General features: G+C 50.7%; 1 protein-coding gene across 1 annotated transcript in view; it reads left to right on the top strand.

Moving 5' to 3' along the window:
- Positions 1-9,207: 9,207 nt before the first annotated feature.
- LOC139258366 (butyrophilin subfamily 1 member A1-like) overlaps positions 9,208-27,215 on the top strand; it is a 36,033-nt gene continuing 18,025 nt past the window's right edge. Inside the window, exons 1-7 of the mRNA XM_070874741.1 lie at positions 9,208-9,314; positions 13,134-13,228; positions 17,007-17,351; positions 20,938-21,222; positions 22,323-22,442; positions 24,445-24,471; positions 27,037-27,063. Coding sequence (XP_070730842.1) covers positions 13,171-13,228; positions 17,007-17,351; positions 20,938-21,222; positions 22,323-22,442; positions 24,445-24,471; positions 27,037-27,063 — 862 coding nt within the window. The 5' untranslated portion in view covers positions 9,208-9,314; positions 13,134-13,170. The remainder of the gene's footprint in view (positions 9,315-13,133; positions 13,229-17,006; positions 17,352-20,937; positions 21,223-22,322; positions 22,443-24,444; positions 24,472-27,036; positions 27,064-27,215) is intronic.

Raw genomic sequence — 27,215 nt, 5'->3', positions numbered from 1 at the left:
AATCAAGTTCATAGCTTTGGCTTATACCTTTGTTTTGTTCCCCCCTCCTGCCTTTGAGTTTCCCATTTCTGCCACAAGAATAAACAAGTAACACACTCACGAGTATAGTGTGAACTGGCTTCTTACTGCAGAGCCGATTTCTTTTGGCTAGCTGCCTTGTAAAACGATGCGACCTTTATGTTCAAATAATACTCAATTGCATCGCTTTATTCTTGAGTATATGCACCTTTAAAATAGTTTCGGGTGGCTGCTGGGATTCATTGTTAAACAGGGACTATGGCATTATAGGCCTGGAATATATTCCGATAATATCTTGACTAATTTCAGAAATGCAAACCACAGAAAAGGTATTCAGCACCTAAGCTTATCTAGCTCAGTGACCAGCACTCTCGCCTCTGAGTCAGGAGGTCGCGGGTTCAAGTCCCCCTCCAGAAACTTCAGCACAAATAAATCTAGGCTGACACTCAGTGCAGTGCTGAGGGAGTGCTGCACTGTCAGAGGTGCTGTCTTTCGGATGAGACGTTAAACCGAGGCCCCATCTGCTCTCGGGTGAATGTAAAAGATCCCACGGCACTATTTTGAAGGCGAGCAGGGGAGCTATCCCCGGTGTCCTGGTCAATATTTATCCCTCAACCAACATAACAAAAAAAACAGATTATCTGGTCATTATCACATCGCTGTTTGTGGGAGCTTGCTGAGCGCAAATGGGCTGTTGTGTTTCCCACATTACAACGGTGACTACACTCCAAAAGTACGTCATTGGCTGTAAAGCGCTTTGTGAGGTCCGGTGGCCGTGAAAGGCGCTATATAAATGCAAGTCTTTTGCCGGTTCAGCCGCGTGCACAAGCGCCGGGAGAGCAAAACTTACTGTCGTCAAGTCCGCGGCTTGTATCTCCGTCCCTGCCGCTCCCCGCTGGCTCGCGGCCGCACACGGGTCGACCCCGCAGTAACACTTGCACTTTGACCTGGAGCTCGGCATCTCCCGCCTGTAACGGCCCTCGGCCCAAACCTTGCTGTCTCTCCGCCTTCTCTCCTGGGGGCCAGGCTGCTTGGCGGCACACTTACAGTCAGCCTCCTCCGTCCTCCTCAGCACAGCCTTGTTCTGAGCGGGAGAAAGAAACGCAGGGAATCACACAGCGTTTACAGCACAGGAACAGGTCCCTGCTGGATTTTATGTTCCAGACGAGCCTCCTCCACCCTTGTCATCTCACCCCATCAACATATCCTTCTATTGCTTAAGGGAACCCGCTTGGGCCTTCGCTATGTCTGCCTTTGCATGGGATATGTGGAACATTCTTTGTCCCAGTCCTACTCGGGTCCCCTCCCGCACCTCTTTTTCCTGTACATTGATGACTGTATCAGTGCCATTTCCTGCCTCGCCCTAAACTGGCAAATATCATCCACTTTGCATCCAATTTCCCCCCTTCCCTCACCTTCCCATTAACATAAGAACATAAGAAATAGGAGCAGGAGTCGGCCATTCGGCCCCTCAAGCCTGCTCCGCCATTTAATACGATCGTGGCTGATCCTGGACTCAGCTCCACTTCTCCGCCCGCTCCCCATAATCCCGTATCGCTCAAAAATCTGTCTATCTCCGCCTTAAATATATTCAATGACCCAGCCTCCACAGCTCTCTGGGGCAGAGAATTCCACAGATTTACGACCCTCAGAGAATAAATTCCTCCTCATCTCAGTTCTAGAGGTGAGGGTGGTCCATCTCCGACTCTTCCCTTCCCTGCCTCGAATTCTCTGCCTCCATTTCTGGGGATTGACTATTGACAAAAATCCAGTATAAGCCCACTGACTCCCACAGCTACCCGGACTGCACTTCCTCCAACCCCGCTTCCTGTAAGGACGCTATTCCATTCTCCCAATTTCTCCGTCTCTGTAGCATCGGCTCCTGCGATGCCACTTTTCATACCAGTGCCTTTGATATGTCTTCCTTGTTCCTCAACCGAGGATTCCCCTCTGCCATGGTTGACATGGCTCTCGACTGTGTCCGTTCCATTTCCTGCATTTCTGCTCTCACCACTGCTCCTTCCTATCAGAACCACAACTGGGTTCCCCTTGTCCTCACCTTTCACCCCATCAGCCTCCACGTTCAACAGATCATCCTCCGCCATTTCCACCACCTCCAGCGTGATCCCACCACCAATCACATCGTCCCCTCCCCTCCCCAACTCAGCATTCCGAAGGGACCACTCCCTCGCCACACCCTGATCCACTCCTCAATCACCCCCAGCACCCCCTCCCCTTCCCACCACACCTTCCCGTGCAAACGCAGGAGATGCAACACCTGCCCTTTTACCCACCTCCCTTCCCACTATCCAGGGCCACCAAACAGTCCTTCCAGGTGAAACAGCGATTTACTTGTACTTCTTTCAATTCAGTATACTGTATTCGCTGCTCACAATGTGGTCTCCTCTACACTGGGGAGACTAAGTGTAGATTGGGTGACTGCTTTGTGGGACATCTCCGTTCAGTCCGTAAATGTGGCCCCGAGCTTCCGATCACCTGGCACTTTAATTGTCTACCTCAGCTAGTCCATGCTGTAGCGAGACCCACCTTGCAACCACTCCCTAGATAAGGAGGTTTCTCCTGAATTCCCTATTGGGTTTATTAGTGACATCTTCTCACCAAAGAGGTGGGAAAACGAGTGCGTTAGGAATGCTAACAGGAACAGAGTGATTAAAGAACCCATTTCATGTTCAGGTGTCCGGTTTAGGGGTACAATTTGTTGAAACAAGGCACCACCTGTAGAATCAGAAAGGCCCCTTTGCAAGGGTTGTAGGACAGTTGCCCTGTAAGATTGCCTTAAATAGCTCTTACCTTCTAAAGAAAGAAATACTTGCATTTATGCACCTTTTCACAACCTCAGAACATCCCAAAAGCCCTTTACATTGAAGTACTTTTGAAGTGTAGTCACTGTTATAACCAGACTCCCCACCCTCCCTTTCCCCCAACCACTGTCTGTCCCACCTGTGACAGAGACTGTAATTCCAGTATTGGACTGTTCAATCACCTAAGACCTCACTTTTGGAGTGGAAGCAAGTCTTCCTCGATTTCGAGGGACTGCCTATGATGATGACGATGATGATGATTACATTATAGCAGTGACTACACTCCAAAAGTACTTCATTGGCTGTAAAGCGCTTTGAGACATCTGGTGGTCATGAGAGGCGCTATATCAATCCAAGTCTTTCTTTTCTTTTAATGTAGGAAACACTGCAGGAAATTTGCGCACAGCAAGCTCCCATAAATGTGATAATGACCAGATAACCTGTTTTAGCGACGTTGGTTGAGGGATAAATATTGGCCCAGGACACTGGGGAGAACTCCCCTGCTCTCCTTCACAATAGCAGCCATGGGATCTTTTACAGCCACCTGAGAGAGCAGACGGGGCCTCGGTTTAACGTCTCATCTGAACGACGGCACCTCCGACAGTGCAGCACTCCCTCAGCACTGCACTGGGAGTGTCGGCCTGGATTATGTGCTCAGGTCTCTGGAGTGATCTGGATGGCTAGTCAACTGCGAACACACAGAATTGCTTGGCCCAGTCATTGTATCGCCATTCCAACCCCACAGGGAATCGATTCAATTACCTCATCTCCAGGCTGGAGAAAAATAGAGCCTAAAATAGATCTCACTTCATTCATTTAAGGCTATGACCCCTTGTTCTGGATTCTAGCCCCCCCCCCCGCCCCCCGCCAAACCAGAGGAAATCATTTCTCTCTCTCTTGATACCCCATCAAATCTTTTAATCATCTTAAACACAGTGAATCCGCTGTGTGAGAATCAAAACGTATTTCCTGGTCACGATCGATTCGGCTGTGTGTGAACAGTCCTGGGCATCACACAGTAGTGCTTTGTATATCTGTGCCTGGCACTGTCACTGAGCCAGAGTTCAAATCCCACTCCCCCGTTCCCTGCCGGGCACTTTGAGAATTTAATTCAGTTTTTTAAAAATCTGGAAATATAAAGTAAAAGAACAAACTGATATGTATATAGCGCCTTTCACTACCTCAGGACATCGCAAAGCGCTTTACAGCCAATGAAGTTCTGTTTGAAGAGTAGTTGCTGTTGTAATGTGGGAAACGCGGCAGCCAATTTGTGCACAGCAAGCTCCCACAAACAGCAATGTGATAATGACCAGATAATCTGTTTGTGTGATGTTAATTGAGGGTGTGCAACGGCCACCACACGTTAAACAAAATCCACACACGTGCATCTTCCATCCTTCAATATGCAGTTCGGGACCTGGAATAATGGCCCTGAAATTCCGTTCGGCCTCATCCCGCGGGAAACGACGTAAAAAAAGCAAAAAGATATGCACTCACCTGCTGCTGCTGCGACTGTCCGAACTCCTGAGCCTGAGGCCTAGAGGTGACTGCGCGCAGCTCGTGCACATGGGGACGTGCGCAGGCCGGGATCTAGTGTCAGTAGCCAATCAGGTACAGTATAGTTTCTCATTCATAGCAATAGGAGTTCCGTAAGTACACAACTCCTATTGCTATGAATGAGAAACCCCCCCAAACACTTAAAAACCAATAAAAAATAGAAAATAAAGTACACAATTAACATGCATTTAAATTAACGTTGTTATAAAAAAAGTTTTCCGACTTTTAAAAAAAAACATTTTTATTAACACTTAAGGGTTTTTAAGCATAAAAAGTGCTTTTATAACTTTATTTTTTTAAATATTTTATATTTTAAAAATATAAATATAAATAATTATATTTATTTTATATAATAATTTATATACAATTATTATTGTACATAAAATATACAATTTTATATTTGTATGTGTATTTTTAACCACTTGCGCCTGTAAAAGTAGGCTATACGCCTGCATTTTCAGGCGCAGGATTTTAAGAACATAAGAACATAAGAATTAGGAACATGAGTAGGCCATCTAGCCCCTCGAGCCTGCTCCGCCATTCAATAAGATCATGGCTGATCTGGCCGTGGACTCAGCTCCACTTACCCGCCCGCTCCCCGTAACCCTTAATTCCCTAATTGGTTAAAAATCTATCTATCTGTGACTTGAATACATTCAATGAGCTAGCCTCAACTGCTTCCTTGGGCAGAGAATTGCACAGATTCATAACACTCTGGGAGAAGAAATTCCTTCTCAACTCAGTTTTAAATTGGCTCCCCCGTATTTTGAGGCTGTGCCACCTAGTTCTAGTCTCCCCGACCAGTGGAAACAACCTCTCTGCCTCTATCCTGTCCATCCCTTTCATTATTTTAAATGTTTCCATAAGATCACCCCTCATCCTTCTGAACTCCAACGAATAAAGACCCAGTCTACTCAATCTATCATCATAAGGTAACCGCCTCATCTCCGGAATCAGCCTAGTGAATCGTCTCTGTACCCTCTCCAAAGCTAGTATATCCTTCCTTAAGTAAGGCGACCAAAACTGCACGCAGTACTCCAGGTGCGGCCTCACCAATACCCTGTACAGTTGCAGCAGGACCTCCCTGCTTTTGTACTCCATCCCTCTCGCAATGAAGGCCAACATTCCATTCGCCTTCCTGATTACCTGCTGCACCTGCAAAATTTTAAAGACATTTGCTGGGCAAGATATTGGTAAATATCAGAAACCTTACCCTGCACGTGTCCTCGCTCCCAATATGCGGCCATCTATCAAGACCAAAAACTTGACAGATCGGAAATGCTGGTTTTCAGCACATGTGCATTGCGTGCTGGAAACCGGCTTTTCCCTTGCCTTCCCAGGTCCCGTAGGAACTTCTTACTGACCCGGCACATCGGAATTTCAGGGCCATTAGGTCCTTCATTGAAACACCTGTGAACTCATTGAACGCATCCCTTTTTGGCATGGAAGCAAGTCATCCTCGATTCAACCGCCTAAGAAGGTGAGGGATAAATATTGTCCAGGACCCCGGGGGATAACTTCCCCTGCTCTTCGAAATAGTGCCGTGGGAAATTTTACGTCCACCTGAGGGAGCAGACGGGGCCTCGGTTTAATGCATCATCCGAAAGACGGCACCTCCGACAGGGCAGCGTTCCCTCAGTACTGGACTGGGAGTGTCAGTCTGGATTACGGGCTCGAGTCTCCCGGAGTGGGGGTCTCGAACCCACCACCTTCTGACTCAAGAGGCCAGAGTGCTGCCCACTGAGCCACGGCTGAACCAACAAAAGTCACCGCAAAGTTATTCGGACACTCGGTAAAAACCCAACCGGTTCACTAATGTCCCTTTGGGGGAGGGCGACCCATCATCCTTACCCGGCCTGAGCCTGTAAGTGACTGCAGTCTCACACCAACGCGGTTGACTCTGAAGCCACCCTCGGAAGTGGCCTCGAAAGCCACTCCAGACCCGCGACAGAGATTCGAGCAACGACCGACGGGCAGTAAATGCCGGCCTTGCCAGCGGCACCCACATCCCCGTGAATGGATTATCTTTTCATGATAAAGGCACTCAATGCCAGCAGCGTCTGTGCGTACACTCTGCCCCACCGGCTCCCAGCCACACGAGATAAACGCCCATCCTTACCTGAGAGGAGGCGATCAGCACGGAATTCAGGAGCAAAGCAGAGACCAGAAGTCCAGCCATCATTGTGTTAGCAGCTCCTGACTGTACAGCCGGGCTGGTGGGGTCACCACCACAGAATCCCACTGGCTCCAGGGGCGGGCATTTTACCGGGGTGAAGCTGCGGAGAAGGGGGTGCCACTCTGTGTCGTCATCCTGTGCCAGGCTGGTGAGGGCAAGGGGCTCGGTCAGGGCTGGAGGCACTTCCTTGCACTAAAGCCTTTGCTGCCACCTGACCCACTCTCCGACCGATGGCCAGCATCCAGAGGGCAGCCCCTGGGGAATCCGCGCCCACAGCCTACACCTACCCTCGCGCTGGCACCAGTCAGCGTCACGCCCACAGGACTCACTGCTCACTCTCCCCGCCTCCTTTCACTTTCTGTGCTGCCCTGCACCCTCCTGCCTAGCTCTCCCTCTCTCTGCCGTCATGCACGCACCAGCCTGCCTTTGTTGTGCTGTTTTATAGACCGGGGCTTGGTGCCTCCTGTGTGTGATTTAACCTGTCACACACACACACACACACACACACACACCCTCCCATAGCACTATCCCATCCACCGCCCCCTCACCTGGCCAACAGTGCCACCTACAGGCAGAACACAATGCCAGCAGGCAGGAGCCTGTTCACAGAAATCAGGAGCAGGAGACGGCCATTCGGCCCCTCGAGCCTGCTCCGCCATCCAATGAGACTATAGCTGCTCATCCACCTCCACTCCACTTGCCCGCCCGATCCCCATTTCCCTCGATTCCCTTAGAGTCCAAAAATCTGTCGACCTCTGTCTCGACAGAGGAGGCTGAGGGAAGACCTGATTGAGGTGTATAAAATTATGAGGGGCCTGGACAGAGTGGATAGGAAGGGCCTGTTTCCCTTAGCAGAGGGATCAACAACCAGGGGATTTAAAGTAATTGGTAGGGTGTTTAGAGGGGATTTGAGGGGACATTTCTTCACCCAGAGGGTGGTGGGGGTCTGGAACTCACTGCCTGAAAGGGTGATAGAGGCAGAAACCCTCAGCATATTTTAAAAATAATTGGATGTGCACTTAAAGGGCTATGGACCAAGAGCTGGAAAGTGGGATTAGGCTGGGCAGCTTGTGATCGTCTGGCACGGACACGATGGGCCGAAATGGCCTCTTTCCGTGCTGTAAATTTCTATGTTTCTATAATTCAATGACTGAGCCTCCACAGCCCTCTGGGGCAGAGAATTCCAAAGATTCACCTGACACTGATTGAAGAAATTCCTCCTCATCTCTGTCCTGAATGGTCGACCGTTTAACCTGAGATTGTTCCCTCTGGTTCTAGACTCTTCAGCCAGGGGAAACAACATTTAGCATCTCGGCATTGACCCTGTTCGTTCCCTTCAGATTCCTGTATATTTTAATGAGATCACTTTCTTCTAACCTCCAGAGAGTTTAGGCTCAATCTACTCAATCTCTCCTCAAAGGACAACCCTCTCGTCCCAGATACTATACCCCCTGACCCAACGCTTGTCTCAGCCTCTCCTCTCGCCCGCTGTCTCGGACCCCCAGAGGCTGGCTATTCGACTGTGAGGAGCATCACAGCTGAGCGCCCCGAGTGCATACACGCATTTTGTTTTTTTACACACACTCCGTAGGCCAAGGGCACTAAGTCCACTGCAGTGTCACACCACCACACAACAACAACTCGTTGCATTTATATAGCATCTTTAAGGTAGGAAAGCATCCCAAGGCGCTTCACACGAGATCAGCCAAAATTTGACACGAGCCACATAAGAAGAAATTACTGAAGGTTGGTCACAGAGGGAGGTTTTAAGGAGCGGGTTGAAGGAGGAAAGTGAGGTGGAGAGGCAGAGAGGTTTAGGGAGGGAGTTCCAGAGCTTGGGGCCCAGGCAGCTGAAGGCACGGCCACCGATGGTGGAGCGATTATAATCAGGGATGGTCAGGAGGGCAGAATTAGAGGAGCGCAGACATCTCGGGGGGTTGTGGGGCTGGAGGAGATTACAGAGATAGGGAGGGGCGAGGGCCAGGGAGGGATTGTAAACAAGGGGGAGAATTTTGAAATCGAGGCGTTGCTTAAGCGGGAGCCAATGTAGGTCGGCAAGCACAGGGGTGATGGGTGAATAGAATTATAAGGCCACTCCTATAAGACCACCCTATAAGACCAACTTATAAGACCACCCTATAAGGCTACCCTATAAGACCATCCTATAAGACCACCCCTATCAGCCCATCCTATAAGACCACCCCTATAAGACCATCCTATAAGACCACCCCTATCAGCCCATCCTATAAGACCACCCCTATAAGACCATCCTATAAGATCACCCCTCTAAGACTATCCCTAAAGGACCACCACTATAAACACCACCTTACAAGACCACCCCTATGGGAAAACCCTATAAGAAGACTCCCATAAGACCAGCCTATAAGACCACCCCTGTAAGACCACCCTATAACAACACTTATATAAGCCCACCCCCACAGGTCTCGCTCTTTCAGGTCACCTCTCAGCCCCTTTCTGAGCTGAAGGAGGAGGACTCAGTGTAGCCCCAGCCCTGACCCCAGTGATTCCACTCCCCCCACCCACCTTTCTGATACTCACTGACTGACTGCTCAGTGCCGCCGCCTGCTGGGAGGAGGAGGAGGAAGAGGAGGCAGAAAGCTGTTTTCCGACACGGAAGGGACTGGAAAGTGAAACTGGACTTGGGGACAATACCCGGCGAAGGCTTTAGCTTGGGGGAGAGGGTGAACGAAGGTACCTTGCTCAGGCCGAATAAGCAGTGGGTAAGTTTTTGAACCTTGCTCCAGAGATATTGCAACCCAAAAAGCAGCGGCCCCTGGGTCTATAGAGAATCTGGGTGGGTTTAGTGCGGCGCTTCCGGGCTTGGCTTCACACGGTTGTATGTGTCTGTAATCCAGTTCTTTCCCCGCTGTATCCCGGGGTCCCCCCACCCCACCCCAAGGTCACTGCTGCCTGAGCCAGGGCGGGTTGGCGAGCCCCCGAGCCCGCTCCCCGGGGAGGCCGGGCCGAGAATGTGACACTGTCGGGCGTGTGTCAATTTCCAAGTGGATACATTGTCGCCCATCAGCTGCAAGGCAAGTTTCACCTACTGGTGGCCGGCCGAGCGCTCCAAGTTATAACACGCCGTGTTACTGGGGCAGCGAGTTGTGTCTCTGCTCCCTCTGCGCACTGGGCGAAGGGAGGAGACCCCCATGGTGGTGGTGATGGACCATGGCCACTCGGTTACTCAGGGGTGGGGTATAAAGCGCCCCGAACTGTGTGAGAACACCACCGCAGGTCGGGGCTATGAATAGAGCTGGAGCGCCGAGTCCCGGAACATCGTGGGCGGAGGAGCAGCAGCGAGAGATCGTGGGCGGAGGAGCAGCGAACGTTTTTTTGGCGGAGAAGCGGCGAGAGGGTGTGGCGAATGTTTGGGGCGGAGGAGCCCAGGGGCAGCACAGCACGGGTCAGCCCACACTGCGATATGTGAGCGCACTGGGTCCGTGCAGCAGAGCAGGTCTCCAGCCGTCCTGGTTAACCCTTGCCACTGGATAAAGGCCGAGCTCTGTCAAGCCCCGTGTGGTGGCTGATGTGTGACGGTCACCACACGTTAAAACAATCCAGACACAGGCATCTTCCACCCTTCAGTTGGAGTTCAGGACTGGAATATCGGGCCCACCATTGAAACATCTGTGAACCCATGTGGAAGCAAGTCCTCCTGGTTCCAGGGACTGCCTCTGATGATGACATTGTCGCCCAGCTTGATACTTTCTGCAGGGTTATCGCTGGCGACCACTTGGCAGAGCAGGTCAGTGCGCAATGTGTGCACGGAGCTTTCGATCCCTTCAACACACACACAAACCAGCAAAGTTCCTGCTACCCTGGCTGGCCTCCTATCTCCCACCCTCCGTAAACTAGAGGTGATCCAAAATCCGGCAGCCCGTGTCCTAACTCGCACCAAGTCCCGCTCACCCATCACCCCCTGCACTCGCCGACCTACATTGGCTCCCGGTTAAACAACGCCTCGATTTCAAAATTCCCATCCTTGTTTACAAATCCCTCCATGGCCCTTGCCCCTCCCTATCTCTGTAATCTCCTCCAGTCCCACAACCCCCCGAGATGTCTGCACTCCTCTAATTCTGCCCTCCTGACCATCCCTGATTAAAATCGCTCCACCATCGGTGGCTGTGCCTTCAGCTGCCTGGGCCCCAAGCTCTGGAACTCCCTCCCTAAACCTCTCCACCTCACTTTCCTCCTTCAAGACGCTCCTTAAAACCTCCCTCTGTGACCGAGCTTTTTGTCACCTGCAGTAATTTTTTCCTATGTGGCTCGTGTCAATTAAAAAAAATCTCATAATGAACCTGTGAAGCGTGTTGGGACATTTCACTATGTTAAAGGTGCTATATGAATACAAGTTGTTGTTGTTGAGATCTCTGCTCTCCTCCAATTCTGGCCTCTTGTGCCTGATCGATTTTTAACACCCCACCGTGCCTTCAGCTGCCTGGGCTATGAGCTTTGGAATTCCCTCCCTAAATCTCTTTGCGCCTCTCGCTCCTTCAGTCTGCAAATTGGCTGCTGTGTTTGCTATGTTGAGGGATGAGCCATGGCTCCAACGGCAGCAGTCTCGCCTGTGAATCAGAAGGTTGTGGTTCAAGTCCCCACTCCAGAGACTCGAGCATAAAATCCAGGCTAACACGCCAGCGCAGTGCTGAGGGAGCGCTGCACTAACCGATGAAATGTGGAAACAACTGATCCATGGCCTCTATTTTGAAGCAGGGGGAAGTCCTCCCCTGTGTCCTGGGGCTAATATTTATAAACAACAACAACTTGTATTTAGATAGCGCCTTTAACGTAGTGAAATGTCCCAAGACGCTTCACAGGAGTATTATGAGATTTGAAAAAATTAACACCGAGTTGCACAAGTAGAAATTACGGCAGGTGACCAAAAGCTCGGTCACAGAGGGAGGTTTTAAGGAGCGGGTTGAAGGAGGAAAGTGAGGTGGAGAGGTTTAGGGAGGGAGTTCCAGAGCTTGGGGCCCAGGCAGCTGAAGGCATGGCCACCGATGGTGGAGCGATTATAATCAGGGATGGTCAGGAGGGCAGAATTAGAGGAGCGCAGACATCTCGGGGGTTGTGGGGCTGGAGGGGATTACAGAGATAGGGAGGGGCGAGGGCCATGGAGGGATTTGTAAACGGGGATGATAATTTTGAAATTGAGGTGTTGCTTAACCGGGAGCCAATGTAGGTCAGCGAGCACAGGGGTGTTGGGTGAGCGGGACTTGGTGCGAGTTGGGACACGGGCTGCCAGGTTTTGGATCATCTCTGGTTTACGGAGGGTAGAATGTGGGAGGCCAGCCAGGAGTGTGTTGGAATAGACAAGTCTAGAGGTAACAAAGGCATGGATGAGCTGAGGTAGGGGTGGAGATGGGTGATGTTATGGAGGTGGAAATAGACAGTTTCAGTTATGCCGTGGATACGTGGCCTGAAGCTCACTTCAGGGTAAAATATGACACCTTGGTTGCCATCAGTCTGGTTCAGCCTCAGACAGGAGTTGGGGAGAGGGATGGAGTCGGTGACTAGGGAACGGAGTTTGTGGCGGGGACTGAAAACAATGGCTTCGGTCTTCCCAATATTCAATTGGAGAAAACTTCTGCTCATCCAGAACTTATCCCTCAAACAGCATCACTGAAAACCAGATTCTCTGGTCATTTCGCTACATTACAACAGTGGCTACATTCACAAGTAGTTGATTGGCTTGCCCAGACTCCCCTGAAATGCATCTGTACTGTTCGCTTCAACCACTCCCTGTGGTAGCGAGTTTCCCTTGCTGACTATCCATTATTATATTTTTGGTTTCTAGATGTTCTTCTAATTCCTCCTCTATGGGGATTCCATTATTTTTCCTACCGCCAATTATAAGCTGACTGGTCTATAATTCCCTGGACATGTTCTGTCCCCCTTCTTAAATATAGGTACCCTGGATTACATTAGCTATCCACCAGTCCTCTGGCAATACACCATTTTCTGACGAATATAAGATAGTCACTAATAAATCCAATCGGGAATTCAGGAGAAACTCTTTACGCAGAGAGTGGTGAGAATGTGGAACTCGCTGCCACAGGGACTGGTTGAAGCCAATAGTATCGATGCGTTCAAGGGGAAGCTGGATAAACACATGAGGGATGAGGGAGATAGTAATAGAAGGATATGCTGACTGGGTGGGAGGAGGCTCGTGTGGAGCATCAACACCGGCACGGACCAGTTAAAGAAATACTTAAAGAAAGACTCGCATTTATATAGCGCCTTTCACGACCACTGGACGTCTCAAAGCGCTTTAAAGCCAATGAAGTACTTTTGAAGTGTAGTCACTGTTGTAATGTGGGAAACGTGGCAGCCAACTTGTGCACAGCAAGCTCCCACAAACAGCAATGTGATAATGACCAGATAATCTGTTTTTCTGCTAATATTGATAAATATTGGCCAGGACACCGGGCGGGGATACCCCTTCTCTTGGGCCGAATGGCCTTCTGTGCTATGAATTCTGTGAATTGGAGAGTGAAGGAGGAGAATGTTGGTACCTAATCAAACCTCTTGTTTTTCAGGGCCTCCACGAACAGGCTTCGGTTCTTCGCTGAGAGGATGGAGCCCTGGGCCCTGCTTCTGATCCTCGTCTTCGGGATCCAGTCAACACTGGCTGGTGAGAGACACCAAACCTCTCAACCCCGTGCTTAATATTGCCGTGTTGCAAGGGGTTTGAGTCTGGGGGGTGCGGAGGGGAGGGGGAGGGGGAGGGGGAGGGGAAGGATGCTGTTACTAGGAAGGCAAATGGAATGTTGGCCTTTATTGCAAGGTGGATGGAGTATAAAAACAGATAAGTCCTGCTACAACTGTACAGGGGATTGGTGAGGCCACACCTGGAGTACTGCGTGCAGTTTTGGTCACCGTATTTAAGGAAGGATATACCTGCATTGGAGGCTGTTTAGAAAAGGTTCACTCGGTTGATTCCAGAGATGAGGGGGTTGACTTATGAGGAAAGGTTGAGCAGGTTGAGTCTATACACATTGGAGTTCAGAAGAATGAGAGGTGATCTTATTGAAACGTATAAGATTCTGAGGGGGCTTGACAATGTAGATGCCGAGAGGATGTTTCCCCTCGTGGGGGAATCTAGAACTAGGGGGCATAGTTTCAGAATAAGGGGTCACCCATTTAAAACGGAGATGAGGAGGAATTTCTTCTCTCAGAAGGTCGTGAATCTGTGGAATTCTCTGCCCCAGAGAGCTGTGGAGGCTGGGTCATTGAGTATATTTAAGGCGGAGATAAACAGATTTTTTGAGTGATAAGGGGATAGGGGGTTATGGGGAGCGGGCAGGGAAATGGAGCTGAGTCCATGATCGGATCAGCCATGATCTCATTCAATGACGGAGCAGGCTCGAGGGGCCATATGGCCTACTCCTGCTCCTATTTCTTATATTCTTGTGAAAAGGGGCAAATAGTGTCTGCTAATTATATAAGCGAAGTCGCGGTGACTAAGGACCACTCTTGACCTCTCAACCTTGGCCTGTCCAACATTGAGTCCTGGATGTTTCACAGCTTCCTTCAGTGAACACTGGGAAAGACTGAAACCATCATCTTCCTGCCCCACCTGTTCCTTTACAACTGACTCCACCTTCTCTCCACTCACTGGCTCAGGTAAGCAAACAGTGCCCCTCCCACCCCAATCCTCTCCTCCACCAATCGTAGAATCTTAAAGAAAGACAGACTTGCATTTCTATAGCACCTTTCACAACCACCGGACATCTCAAAGCCCTTTACAGCCAGTAAAACTGTTGCAATGTGGGAAACGCAGCAGCCAATTTGTGCACAGCAAGCTCCCACAAACAGCAACATGATAATGACCAGATAATCTGTTTCTGTTAACGTTGATTGAGGGATAAATATTGGCCCAGGACACCGGGGATAACTTTCCCTGTTCCTTCTTCGAAATAGTGCCGTGGAATCTTTAATGTCCACTTGAAGGAGCAGACAGGACCTCAGTTTAACATCTCATCCCAAAGACGCACCTCCCTCAGCACTGCACTGGAAAGTGAGCCTAGGTTTTTATGCTCAAGTCCCTGGAGTGGGACTCGAACCCACAACCTTCTGACCCAAAGGCGAGTGTGCTTCCCACTGAGCCACGGCTGACAAAGCTTGCAGCATTAGAGGAGGCCATTCGGCCCATCGTGCCTGTGCTGGCTCTTTGAAAGAGCTGTCCCATTAGTCTCACTCCCTGCTATTACCCCAGAGCCCTGTGAATGGCTCCTGTTCAACTATTTATCCGATTCCCTTTTGAAAATTACAATTGAATCTGCTTCCCCTGCCCTTTCAGGCAGTGCGTTCCAGATCATAAGAAGTCGCAGTGTTTATAAAAACAATCTCCTCAGCTCCCCTCTGGTTCATTTGCCAATTATCCCCTAGTGGTCTCTGGTTACCGAACCTCCTACTAATGGAAACAATTTCTCCTTATTTACTCCACCCAAACCCTTCGATTAAATCTCCCCTTATCCTTCTCTGCTCTTAAGGAGAACAACCCCAGCTTCTCCAGTCTCTCCACGTAACTGAAGTCCCACATCCCTGGTACCATTGCAGTAAATCTCTGCGCCCCATACATCACCATCGGGGGCTGAATTTTCGGTTGGAGGATCCTTGGGGCGCTAACGGCGGCAGGGCAGTAATTTTTGCGTTGAGAAATGGTTTGCGACGGCAACCAACGAGTTCAGTTGCTGTGCCCTGAGAGTGGGGCGAAGTGCGAAGGAAAGCGTACCATACCCCTCTCTGGGCGCTAGTCCGGCTGAGCGACTGAATATCCCCAGCTAAAGTTCTGTACTTCGGAGCGTCCGAAGAGAGGCTTCCCTGCAACAAAAAAAAAAACAATCGGGACGCCAAACACGGAAAACATTCCCGATCTATTACCCAGCCCAAATAAAGACAAATCGCAAAAAGAGACCAATCACACTTGCCTCTTGCAGTCATTCCTTCCCTCACCGCCCCCGGAACAACTCTGACCGCCCGCTTTTCCTGGCGGTCCCGCTAGGGGGCACTACAGGTGTCGCTCCCAGCAAATTTCACGCCGCAGTCGAAACCGGGAGTGGGGGGGCGTTGCAGGACACTCCCGGGCGGTGCTGCTCAACGCCATCGCAAAACCAGCACCAACGTTCCGGGCGGGGCCATTTCCAGAGCCATTGCTGCTCCTCTGGGGCACTCCCAGAGGCACAGTCCAAATGAAAATCCAGCTCACGGTTTGTAAATAAACGTTCGGCAGACGCTTTATTTCTTGAAGGTTGAGTAGGTGGGGCCTATACTTCTTGCAGTTTAGAAGAATGAGAGGTGATCTTATTGAGATGTATACGATTCTGAGGGGGCTGGACTGGGTAGCTGCAGAGAGGATGTTTCCCCTTGTGGGGGAGTCTAGAACTAGGGGGTATGGTCTCAGAGTAAGGGGTCGCCCCTTTAAAACTGAAATGAGGAGGAATTTCTTCTCTCGGAATCTGTGGAATTTGCTGCCTCAGAACTGTGGAGACTGGGTCATTGAATATATTTAAGGTGGAGATAGACAGATTTTTGAGCTATAAGGGAGTCAAGGGTGATGGGGAGCGGGCAGGGAAGTGGAGCTGAGTCCATGATCAGATCAGCCATCATCACAGGCAGTCCCTCGAAATCGAGGAACACTTGCTTCCACTCCAAAAGTGAGTTCTCAGGTGACTGAACAGTCCAATACAGGAATTTCAGTCTCTGTCACAGGTGGGACAGACAGTGGTTGAGGGAAGGGGTGGGTGGAGACTCTGGTTTGCCGCACGCTCCTTCCGCTGTCTGCGCTTGTTTTCTGCATGCTCTCGGCGATGAGACTCGAGGTGCTCAACGCCCTCCCGGATGCTCCAACTCCACTTGGGATGGTCTATGGCCAGGGTCTCCCAGGTGTCGGTGGGGATGCTGCATTTTATCAGGGAGGCTTTGAGGGTGTGCTTGAAACATTTTCTCTTCCCACCTGGGGCTCGCTTGCTGTGCAGGAGCTCTGAGTAGAGCGCTTGCTTTGGGAGTCTCGTGTCGGGGCATGCGGACAATGTGGCCCTGCCCAGCGGAGCTGGTCGAGTGTGGTCAGTGCTTCGATGCTGGGGATGTTGGCCTGGTCGAGGACGCTGACGTTGGTGCGTCTATCCTCCCATTTGCAGGGCCTTGCGGAGACATCGTTGGTGGTATTTCTCCAGCGCCGTGAGCCGTGATCTCATTGAACGGCGGAGCAGGCTCGAGGGGGCCAGGTGGCCGACGCCTGCTCCTGTTTCTTATGTCCTTGTGATGGGTCGGCTATGATGGGATGAGATAGGTCTGTGCTGTGCTGTGATGACACGTACCCTTTGACGTACCTGGGACAGCCGGCCCCTCCTCTCACTCCCCCCCCCCCCCCCCCCGACGTTCGCTGAAACGGTTCTTGTGTCTTCCAGGGAATTTCCAGGTGGTGTGCGCACAGCTGCCGACGGTGACCATCGTGGGGGCCACGGCGGTGCTGGAGTGCCAGCTGACCCCCAACATCCCTCTGGAGGGCATGGAGATCCGCTGGACCAAGTCCAACGTGCTGGTCCACCTGTACAGGTTCGGGCTGGACGAGAACGCCGGGCAGGACCCCCGCTACCAGGGCCGCACCCAGCTCTTTGACCGCGAGTTCACGAGCGGCAACGTCTCGTTGAATCTCAACAAGGTGGAGCTGCTCGACGAGGGCGACTACCAGTGTTTCGTGGAGTCATCCACCATGGGTTTCGAAGATGCAGCCATCACCCTGGACGTGGCGAGTAAGTACTTGGATTCCGTGGCCTTGGTTGCGAGATTGAGCAGCCCTTTCCTGTGGGGTTTTTTTTTTTTCCTTACATGGCATTACATCGCATAAACAGCCCAGGGACAGGCCATTCGGCCCAACAGGTTGGTGCCGGTGTTTACGCTCCACACGAACCTCCTCCCACCCCTACTCCATCTGACCCCATCACCACATCCTGTTCCTTTCGGCTGAGTCCCGCTCACCCATCACCCCCTGTGCTCGCCGACCTACATTGGCTCCCGGTTAAACAACGCCTCGATTTCAAAATTCTCCTCCTTGTTTACAAATCCCTCCATGGCCCTCGCCCCCTCCCTATCTCTGTAATCTCCTCCAGCCCCACAACCCCCCCCCCCGAGATGTCTGCGCTCCTCTAATTCTGCCCTCCTGACCATCCCTGATTATAATCGCTCCACCATCGGTGGCCGTGCCTTCAGCTGCCTGGGCCCCAAGCTCTGGAACTCGCTCCCTAAACCTCTCCACCTCTCCACCTCACTTTCCGCCTTCAACCCGCTCCTTAAACCCTCCCTCTGTGACCGAGCTTTTGGTCACCTGCTGTAATTTCTTCCCATGTGGCTCGTGTCAAATTTATCTGTTTGGTCTTGTAACACTGCTGTGACGTACCTTGTGACGTTTTACTATGTTAAAGGCGCTATATAAACACAAGTTGTTGATGTTGATGAGACATTAAACCGAGGCCCCGTCTGCCCCCTCAGGTGGACGTAAAAGATCCCATAGTCACTATTTGGAAGAAGAGCAGGGGGAGTTACCCCCTGGTGTCCTGCCCAATATTTATCCCTCAATCAACATCACAAAAACAGATGATCTGGTCATTATCACATTGCTGTTTGTGGGAGCTTGCTGTGCGCAAATTGGCTGCCGCGTTTCCCACATTCCAACAGTGGCTACTCTCCAAATGTACTTCATTGGCTGTAAAGCGTTTTGAGACGTCAGGTGGTCGTGAAAGGTGCTATATAAATGCATGTCTCTTCTTTTTCTTTTCTCCTCCCTCGTGTTTCTACCCTTAAAGGCCTAGAATCATAGAATGATACAACACAGGAGGAGGCCATTCGGCCCATCGTATCTGTTTGGTAGAGCTATTCAATTAATCCCACTCCCCTGCTCTTTCCCCATTGCCCTGCAAATTGGACCCTTCAAGTGTTTCTCCAATTGACTTGTGAATCTAACACCCTTTCAGGCATTGCATTCAGATCACAAGGTGTGTAAAGTATAAACACCTTTCCTCCTGTCGCCTCTGGATCTTTCGCCAGTCACTAGGTCCTCTGCTTACCGACCCTTCCGCCAATGGAAACAGCTTCTCCTTGTTTACTTTATAAAAAACATTCTTTATTTTGAACACCTTTATCAAATCTCCCTCTCCCCTCTGCTCTAAATGCATCGATGCTATTCGCTTCAACCACTCCCAGTGGCAGCGAGTTCCACATTCTCAGCACTCTCTGGGTAAAGAAGTTTCTCCTGAATTCCCCATTGGATTTATTAGTGACTACCTTATATTTATGGCCCCCAGTTTTGGATCCCCCCCCTGCTGTGGAAATATCTCCTCTACACCTCCCCTATCAAACCCTTTCATAATCTTACAGATCAGGTCACGACTCAGTCTTCTCTTCTCTTTAGAGAGCAGAGCCCCAACCCATTCAGTCTTTCCTGATAGTTCGAACCTCTCCGTTCTGGTATCATCCTCATAAATCTTTTTTGCACCTTTTCTAGTACCCCACGTCCTTTATATAATATGGAGACTAGAATTGTTCACAGAACATGACAAATGGAATATAATGTGGGGAAATGTGAAGTGATCCACTTTGGTAGGAAAAATAGAAAAGCGAGAGATTGGGGAATGTTGGTGTTCCGAGGGACCTGGGTGTCCTTGTACACCAATCACTGAAAGTACAGCAAGCAATTCAGACAGCAAATGGTATGTTGGCCTTTATTACAAGAGGATTTCAGTACAAGAGTAAAGACGTTACTGCAATTATATCGGGCCCTGGTGAGACCACACCTGGAGTATTGTGTGCAGTTTTGCTCTCCTTTCCTAAGGAAGGATATACTTGCCATAGAGGGAGTGCAACGAAGGTTCACCAGACTGATTCCTGGGATGGGGGAATTGTCCTTTGAGGAGACTTGGCCTATATTCCCTCGAGTTTAGAAGAATGAGAGGTGATCTCATTGAAACATACAAAATTTCTTACAGGGCTTGTCAGGGTAGATGCAGGGAGGATGTTTCCTCTGGCTGGGGAGTCTAGAACCAGGGGTCACAGTCTCAGACTAAGGGGTCGGGCATTTTGGACTGAGATGAGGAGAAACTTCTTCACTCAGAGGGTGGTGAATCTTTGGAATTCTCTACCCCAGAGAGCTGTGGAGACTCAGTCTTTGAGTATATTCAAGACAGAGATCGACAGATTTTTGGACACTAAGGGAATCAGGGGATATGGGGATAGTGCAGGAAAGTGGAGTTAAGGTAGAAGATCAGCCATCGTCTCATTGAATGGCGGAGCAGGCTCGAGGGGCCGAATGGCCTCCTCCTGCTCCTAATTCTTATGTTCTTATGTACTCTAACCGATGTTCTATAACTTGTTTAGCATAACCTCTCTGCTTTTCAACGCTATCCCTCTAGAAATGAACCCAGTGCTTGGTTTGCTTTTTGAATGAATTGTTTAAAGTCAGTCTAATGTTTAAGGGCGGGATTTATTTGAAATGTTTTTCCCCCCTATCACTGGAGTGGTTGATGCGATTAGTACAGATGCAGTTAAGGGGAGACTGGATAAACACATGAGAGAGACAGGAATAGAAGGATATAGTGATGGGGTGAGAGGAGACCTGTGTGGAGCATCAACACCCACACCCACCCGTTTCAGTGCGTACATTCTATGTAGGGGTCAGCTTGCTGTGTTTGGTAGCCCAGAAGCTCGGCTCCCACTCCAGAGTGCGGTGTCTTTCCTCTGACTCCGACATTTTGTGATAAATATTGGCCAGGAGACCAGGAGATGAACTCCCCTGCCCTTCTTCCAATACTGGATCTTTTATGTCCAACTGAGAGGGCAGACGGGGCCTCGGTTTATCATCCGATCTGAAAGATGGCTCCTTGACAGTACTGGCCCTCCGACAGTGCGGTGCTCCCTCAGTACTGGCCCTCCGACAGTGCAGCACTCCCTCAGTACTGGCCCTCCGACAGTGCGGCGCTCCCTTAATACTGCCCCTCCGATAGTGCAGCACTCCCTCAGTACTGGCCCTCTGACAGTGCAGCACTCCCTCAGTACTGGCCCTCCGACAGTGCAGCGCTCCCTCAGTACTGCCCCTCCGACAGTGCGGCGCTCCCTCAGTACTGCCCCTCCGACAGTGCGGCGCTCCCTCAGTACTGCACTGGGAATATCAGCCTGTAATTTTGTGTACAGGTCTCTGGAGTGGGACTTGAACCCACAACCTTCGGACTCACGAGCCGAGAGAGTGCCGCTCACTGAGCCCCAGCTGGCTCTCTGTGAGACCTTCTCTCCTGTCATTCCCTCTTGTTGCTGTGTGGTTTTAAGCACTCCTGTGAATTGCCTCGGCAGGTTTGGGCCAAGCGCCCGCCATCAACTTGTTCAAGTACGCAGGGAGCGGGATTCAGCTTGTGTGCGATTCCCAGCAGTGGTTTCCCGCCCCGACAGTGGAGTGGAGGGATCAGGACGGCCAGGCCCTGACCCAGCAGGCCCACAATGCAGTGGACCAAAATCCCAAACTCTTCTACAAAGTCCAGAGCGTCATCGAGGTGATGCCTGACGACGGGAGTAGCTTTAACTGTCTGCTGAGAAACAAGAGGCTGAACAGGACACTCAGCGCTCAGTTCCACGTCCCAGGTCAGTGACTGACTAACCCGTGTGTCTGTCTGTGGGCAAAGGTTGCTGCTCATCTGCATGTGTTTATGTTTGTGTGTTTATAAGCATGTCTGTATCCACACGTGTCTCTCTCTGTCTCTGTCTCTGTCTGTGTGTGTCTCTGTGTGTGTGTCTCTGTGTGTGTGTCTCTGTGTGTGTGTCTCTGTGTGTGTGTCTCTGTGTGTGTGTCTCTGTGTGTGTGTCTCTGTGTGTCTGTCTTGCCGTCTGTCTGGCCGCCTGTCTATGTGTGTGTGTCTGCCTGTGTGTCTTGCATGTGCTTGTAAGCATGTGCGTACACCTCCGTGTGTACCAGCTCCGGACACCGTCCTGGGATCTCACATTCCGAGTTGACGATCTGTGATACGTTTTGCCTGTCCTTTAACAAAATGGAGCCTGAGTAGTGCAACACGTTTGAGTTCAACTACGTTCTGCTGTGGACTTGAGTTCGGACCCCACCCCCCCTCCCCCACCTCTCCCTGACCCCAACCTACAACCCTTCACAATGAGATCCTTCTTCTCGGGGGACCTGTTTGCTGGGCGATGGCCCCCGCCCCTCCCTATCTCTGTAATCTCCTCCAGCTCCACAACCCCCCGAGATGTCTGCACTCCTCTAATTCTGCCCTCCTGACCATCCCTGATTATAATCGCTCCACCATCGGTGGCCGTGCCTTCAGCTGCCTGGGCCCCAAGCTCTGGCAGTCCCTCCCTAAACCTCTCCGCCTCTCCATCTCACTTTCCTCCTTCGACCCGCTCCTTGAGACCTCACTCTGTGACCAAGCGCGTGTCCCAACACCTCCTTGTGAGGCTCGGTGTCAAATTTTGTTTGACTATCGCTCCCGTGGGGCGTTTTGCTACGTTAAGGGCGCTATCGAAATGCAGGTGGTTGATGTTGAAGGGCGAGAGTGTGGGCAGAGCTGGTTGCTGAGCCACGTTGATTGATTCCGGGGCACCAACAACACTGGTTCAGCACAGGGTGACGGAGCCAGAGGGAGGGTCCGTGGGCAACGAGGGCGAGGCTGGCTTGGTGCCTGGTGTTCCTGTCTTGTTTGTGAAGTAATTCTCTTCTCTGCTTTACTCTCCAGTTGAATTGTTCCCCACGACATCCGGTTGGCTTTATGCGTTCCTCCTGATCTTCTTCTCCATCTTTGGCCTCCTCGCCGGGCTGCTCCTGTTATTCAGGTGGCAACACAGGCAGATGAAAGGTATGAGCTCTTTGCCATCTGACAGGAATTGCCAATTTGCGATCGCCTGGTTGAATTTGGTCAACGTTTGAGTGTTGAAACGCTCAAACCCGCGACCTGGACCACCTGGAGGGACCAGGGCAGTAGGCGCAGGGGAACACCCTCACAGACAAGTTCCCCCTCCGAGTCACACACCATCCTGACTTAGAAATATATCGGCCGTTCCTTCATCGTCGCTGGGTCACAATCCTGGAACTCCCTCCCTAACAGCACTGTGGGAGCACCTTCACCACACGGACTGCAGCGGTTCATAAAGGCGGCTCACCACCCCCTTCTCCAGGGCAGTGAGGGATGGGCAATAAATGCCGGCCTTGCCTGTGACGCCCCCATCCCGAGAATGAATATTAAAACAATATTAATATTTTAACAACTGCCCCGACAACAACTTTATGCTCCTCATTTCGATAAATGCCTCTTGAGAATTTAAAGGGGGGCAGGGGCGGGAGAAGATGGGCTGCACCTCATTAACTGAAGATAAAGGGGGGGGGCGAACGACTGATGGGAGATATTTCCGGGAGGCTTTTGAAGCCAGGAAGTGAGATGGCAAAGAATTAGATGGCAAGAACTGGAGATATGACGTCACACCAAATAAGCATCGCTCCCCACCACCCCCCCCCACCCCTCGCTCTCCCCCTCTCCCCCCCCCCCCCCCTCCCCCCAATAGTCAACTATGTCTCCCTCCCACCTCCCGCAAACCCTCCTGTGTAGCCGGGAGTGTGTACGGGGATTCACTCAGTCCCATCTCGATCCCGAAATATCTGTTGGGCTCTTGATAGTTCTCCACATCCACATCGTCCAAATCCAGGGGTTGTGGGTCAGGTTGCATCTCATTTTCTATTGGCTCCTGGAACGGGCGACATGGCGGATGGGATTGGTCGATTGACAAAAGCTTTCAAGTGGCCACCGAGTAGGGGTAAAGGAGACTTATTCACAGTGGCAGAAGGTGGGTAGTGCTGTTAGTGGTGTTCCACAAGGATCAGGGCTGGGACCACTTCTTCACAATTTACATTAACGATTTAGACTTTGGAATCAAAAACACAATTTCTAAATTTGTGGATGACATCAAATTGGGGGGGATAGTCACTACTGAGGAGAACTGCAACAAATTGCAGGAGGACATTAATAAACTTGCAGAATGCGCAAATAATTGGCAAATGAAGTTCAACACAGATAAATGTGAGGTATTACATTTTGGTAGGAAGAATAGTGAGGTCACATATTACTGGGAGGGTGTGAGTCTAGGTGGGGTAGAGGAACAAAGGGAACTCAGAGTACAAATACACCACTCACTAAAAGTTGTGACACACGTTAGCAAGGCCATAAAAAAGCAAACTAAGCTATTCGGGTTTATTTCTAGACTTAGAGAATTGAAAAGTCGGGAAGTTATGCTAAACCTGCATCGAACCTTAGTTAGACCACACACAGTGCTGGTCACCATTTTATAAAAAGGATATAGAGGCACTGGAGAGGGGACATAGAGGATTTACAAGGGTGATACCAGAAATGCGAGGATATACACTTCAGAACAGGCTGGGTCTCGCTTCTCTTGAAAAAAAGAAGGCTGAGGGGTGACCCAATAGAGGTCTTTAAAATTATGAAAGGTTTTGATAGAGTAGATATAGAGAGAGAATCTTTAACTTGTTGGTAGGAGCATAACTAGAGGCCATCGATATAAGATAGTCACCAAGAAATCCAATCGGGAATTCAGAAGAAGCTTCTTTACTCAGAGTGGTGAGAATGTGGAACTCACTATCACAGGGAGTGGTTGAAGTGAATAACATCGATGTATTTAAGGGGAGGCTGGACAAGCCATTGAGGGAGAAGGGAATAGAGGGTTATGCTGATAGATTTAGATGAGGAAAGACGGGAGCAGGCTCGAGTGGAGTATGGACTCGTTGGGCCGAATGGCCTGTTTCTGTACTGTATATCCGATGTTGGACAATTCTCTGTCTTTCTGTTTCAGATCTAAGAAAGCGACCAAAAAAACAAGGTAATTCCTATAGCACCTTTCACAACCTCAGCACCTCCCAAAACGCTTCAATGAAGTATTTTTGAAGTGTCATCACTGTTGTAATGTGGGAAACACGGCAGCCAATTTATGCACAGCAAGCTCCCGCAAACAGCAATGAGATCGTGAGCAAATCATCATTTTTTTTTAGTGATGTTGGTTAAGGGTTGGCCCCAGGATACTGAGGAGAACTCCACCAATGCTCTTCAAAATAGTGGCCGTGGGATCTTTTACATCCATCTGAGGAGGCAGACTGGGGCCTTGGTTTCAACGTCTCATTCGAACTGGGAGTGTGGGCCTAGATTTTGTGCTCGAGTCCCTGGAATGGGACTTGAACCCACGACCTTCTGACTCGGGTGTGAGAGAGCAACAGGGCCTTGGTGAGGCCTCACCTGGAATAGTGTGTTCAGTTTTGGTCTCCTAATCTGAGGAAGGACGTTCTTGCCATTGAGGGAGTGCAGCGAAGGTTCACCAGACTGATTCCCGGGATGGCAGGACTGACATATGAGGAGAGACTGGATCGACTAGGCTTATATTCACTGGAGTTTAGAAGGATGAGAGGGGATCTCATAGGAACATATAAAATTCTGACGGGACTGGACAGGTTAGATGCAGGAAGAATGTTCCCGATGTTGGGGAAGTCCAGAACCAGGGGTCACAGTCTAAGGATAAGGGGTAGGCCATTTAGGACCGAGATGAGGAGAAACTTCTTCACTCAGAGTTGTTAACCTGTGGAATTCCCTACCGCAGAGAGTTGTTGATGCCAGCTCATTGGATATATTCAAGAGGGAGTTAGATATGGCCCTTACGGCTAAAGGGATCAAGGGGTATGGAGAGAAAGCAGGAAAGGGGTACTGAGGTGAATGATCAGCCATGATCTTATTGAATGGTGGTGCAGGCTCAAAGGGCCGAATGGCCTACTCCTGAACCTATTTTCTATGTTTCTACCCCCTGATGTATGGCCAACACCAGGAGCGTCCAGGCCTGTGTTATGGTCCCCGATGGCAGAACCCAGAGCAGAATGCTCCCCAGTGCAGAGCAAGTGAGGATCAGTCCTACCATCAGTCGAGGCAGATTCACAGCAGTCCCTCCTGCCTCTCGCACACACACTAACGAGCGAGACTCCCAACACCATGGAGTAACTTGGGATTTGCTCCAAACACTGGGCACTAAAAACAGAGAATGGTGGAAATCTCAGCGACTCGGGCAGCATCTGTGGAGAGAGAAACAGAGTTAACGTTTCGGGTCAACGGCTCTTCGTCAGAACTGGAGAATGTTCGAAATGTAACAGATTCCTCAGGAGCACAGAAAGGGGGAGGGGAGAAAAGGGCAAAAGGGAAGGTCTGTGATAGGGTGGAAAACAGGAGAGATTCGAGAGGCAAGAGGGATGATGGGCCGAATTGAGATGGTAATGGCAGAAGTTAGAGAAAGGTTAGTCTAGAGGGGGTGTGAATGGTGGGATAATGACCAGTTGCCATGAGAAACACAGAGAAAAATGCGTAAGAAAAATGCGTCGGCTTATCATCCCTTTTGTCTCTCAAATTTCTCCTGTCTTTCACAGTTCCACAGTGGGTCACACACTGTCCTTTCCCCCCCTGGGACTGGGTGGTACAGTGGATCACACACTGTCCTTTCCCCCCCCTGGGACTGGGTGGTACAGTGGGTCACACACTGTCCTTTCCCCCTCTAGGACTGGGTGGTACAGTGGGTCACATACTGTCCTTTCCCCCTCTGGGACTGGGTGGTACAGTGGGTCACACACTGTCCTTTCCCCCTCTGGGACAGGCTGGTGCAGTGGATCACACACTGTTCTTTCTCCCTCTGGGACTGGGTGGTACAGTGGGTCACACACTGTCCTTTCTCCCTCTGGGACAGGCTGGTGCAGTGGATCACACACTGTCCTTTCTCCCTCTGGGACTGGGTGGTACAGTGGGTCACACACTGTCCTTTCTCCCTCTGGGACAGGCTGGTGCAGTGGGTCACACACTGTCCTTTCCCCCTCTGGGACTGGGTGGTACAGTGGGTCACACACTGTCCTTTACTCCTCTGGGACTGGGTGGTACAGTGGGTCACACACTGTCCTTTACCCCTCTGGGACTGGGTGGTACAGTGGGTCTCACACTGTCCTTTCCCCCTCTGGGACTGGGTGGTACAGTGGGTCACACACTGTCCTTTCCCCCCCTGGGACTGGGTGGTACAGTGGGTCACACACTGTCCTTTCCCCCCCTGGGACTGGGTGGTACAGTGGGTCACACACTGTCCTTTCCCCCTCTGGGACTGGGTGGTACAGTGGGTCACACACTGTCCTTTCCCCCTCTGGGACTGGGTGGTACAGTGGGTCACACACTCTCCTTTCTGAGGCCGAGACTGCATCTTGATGTTGGGACTGAGCAGAGAGGTTTGCGCTGGAACGAACCCGAGTTCGACCTGGGAGCGTGTCAAAAAAGTGTTGAATTTGCCAGAACCAAGTGCAGGAATGCGCAATAAAACAGCTCTGTTTGGTGGGCCGCGTACATTTAGTGATTTGTGTCTGTCTTTGTATTTTAGGATTCGATGACGTGACCAAAAATTGCCGTAAGTACCGGTTCCAGAACATTCTGAAGGCTTTTCTCCCCCAGGAACGGGGGAGAGAATTGCTGGGGGCTCATTCTATGGGGGGAGGGAGGGGTTGATTATAAGTCCCCCCCCTCCCCAGCAGGAAATGGACGGGCTAAGAGCGACTGCCT

Source organism: Pristiophorus japonicus, unplaced genomic scaffold, assembly GCF_044704955.1.
Source record: "Pristiophorus japonicus isolate sPriJap1 unplaced genomic scaffold, sPriJap1.hap1 HAP1_SCAFFOLD_946, whole genome shotgun sequence".
NCBI classification, from domain to species: domain Eukaryota; kingdom Metazoa; phylum Chordata; class Chondrichthyes; family Pristiophoridae; genus Pristiophorus; species Pristiophorus japonicus.
This window is presented reverse-complemented; position numbering and strand designations above follow the sequence as displayed.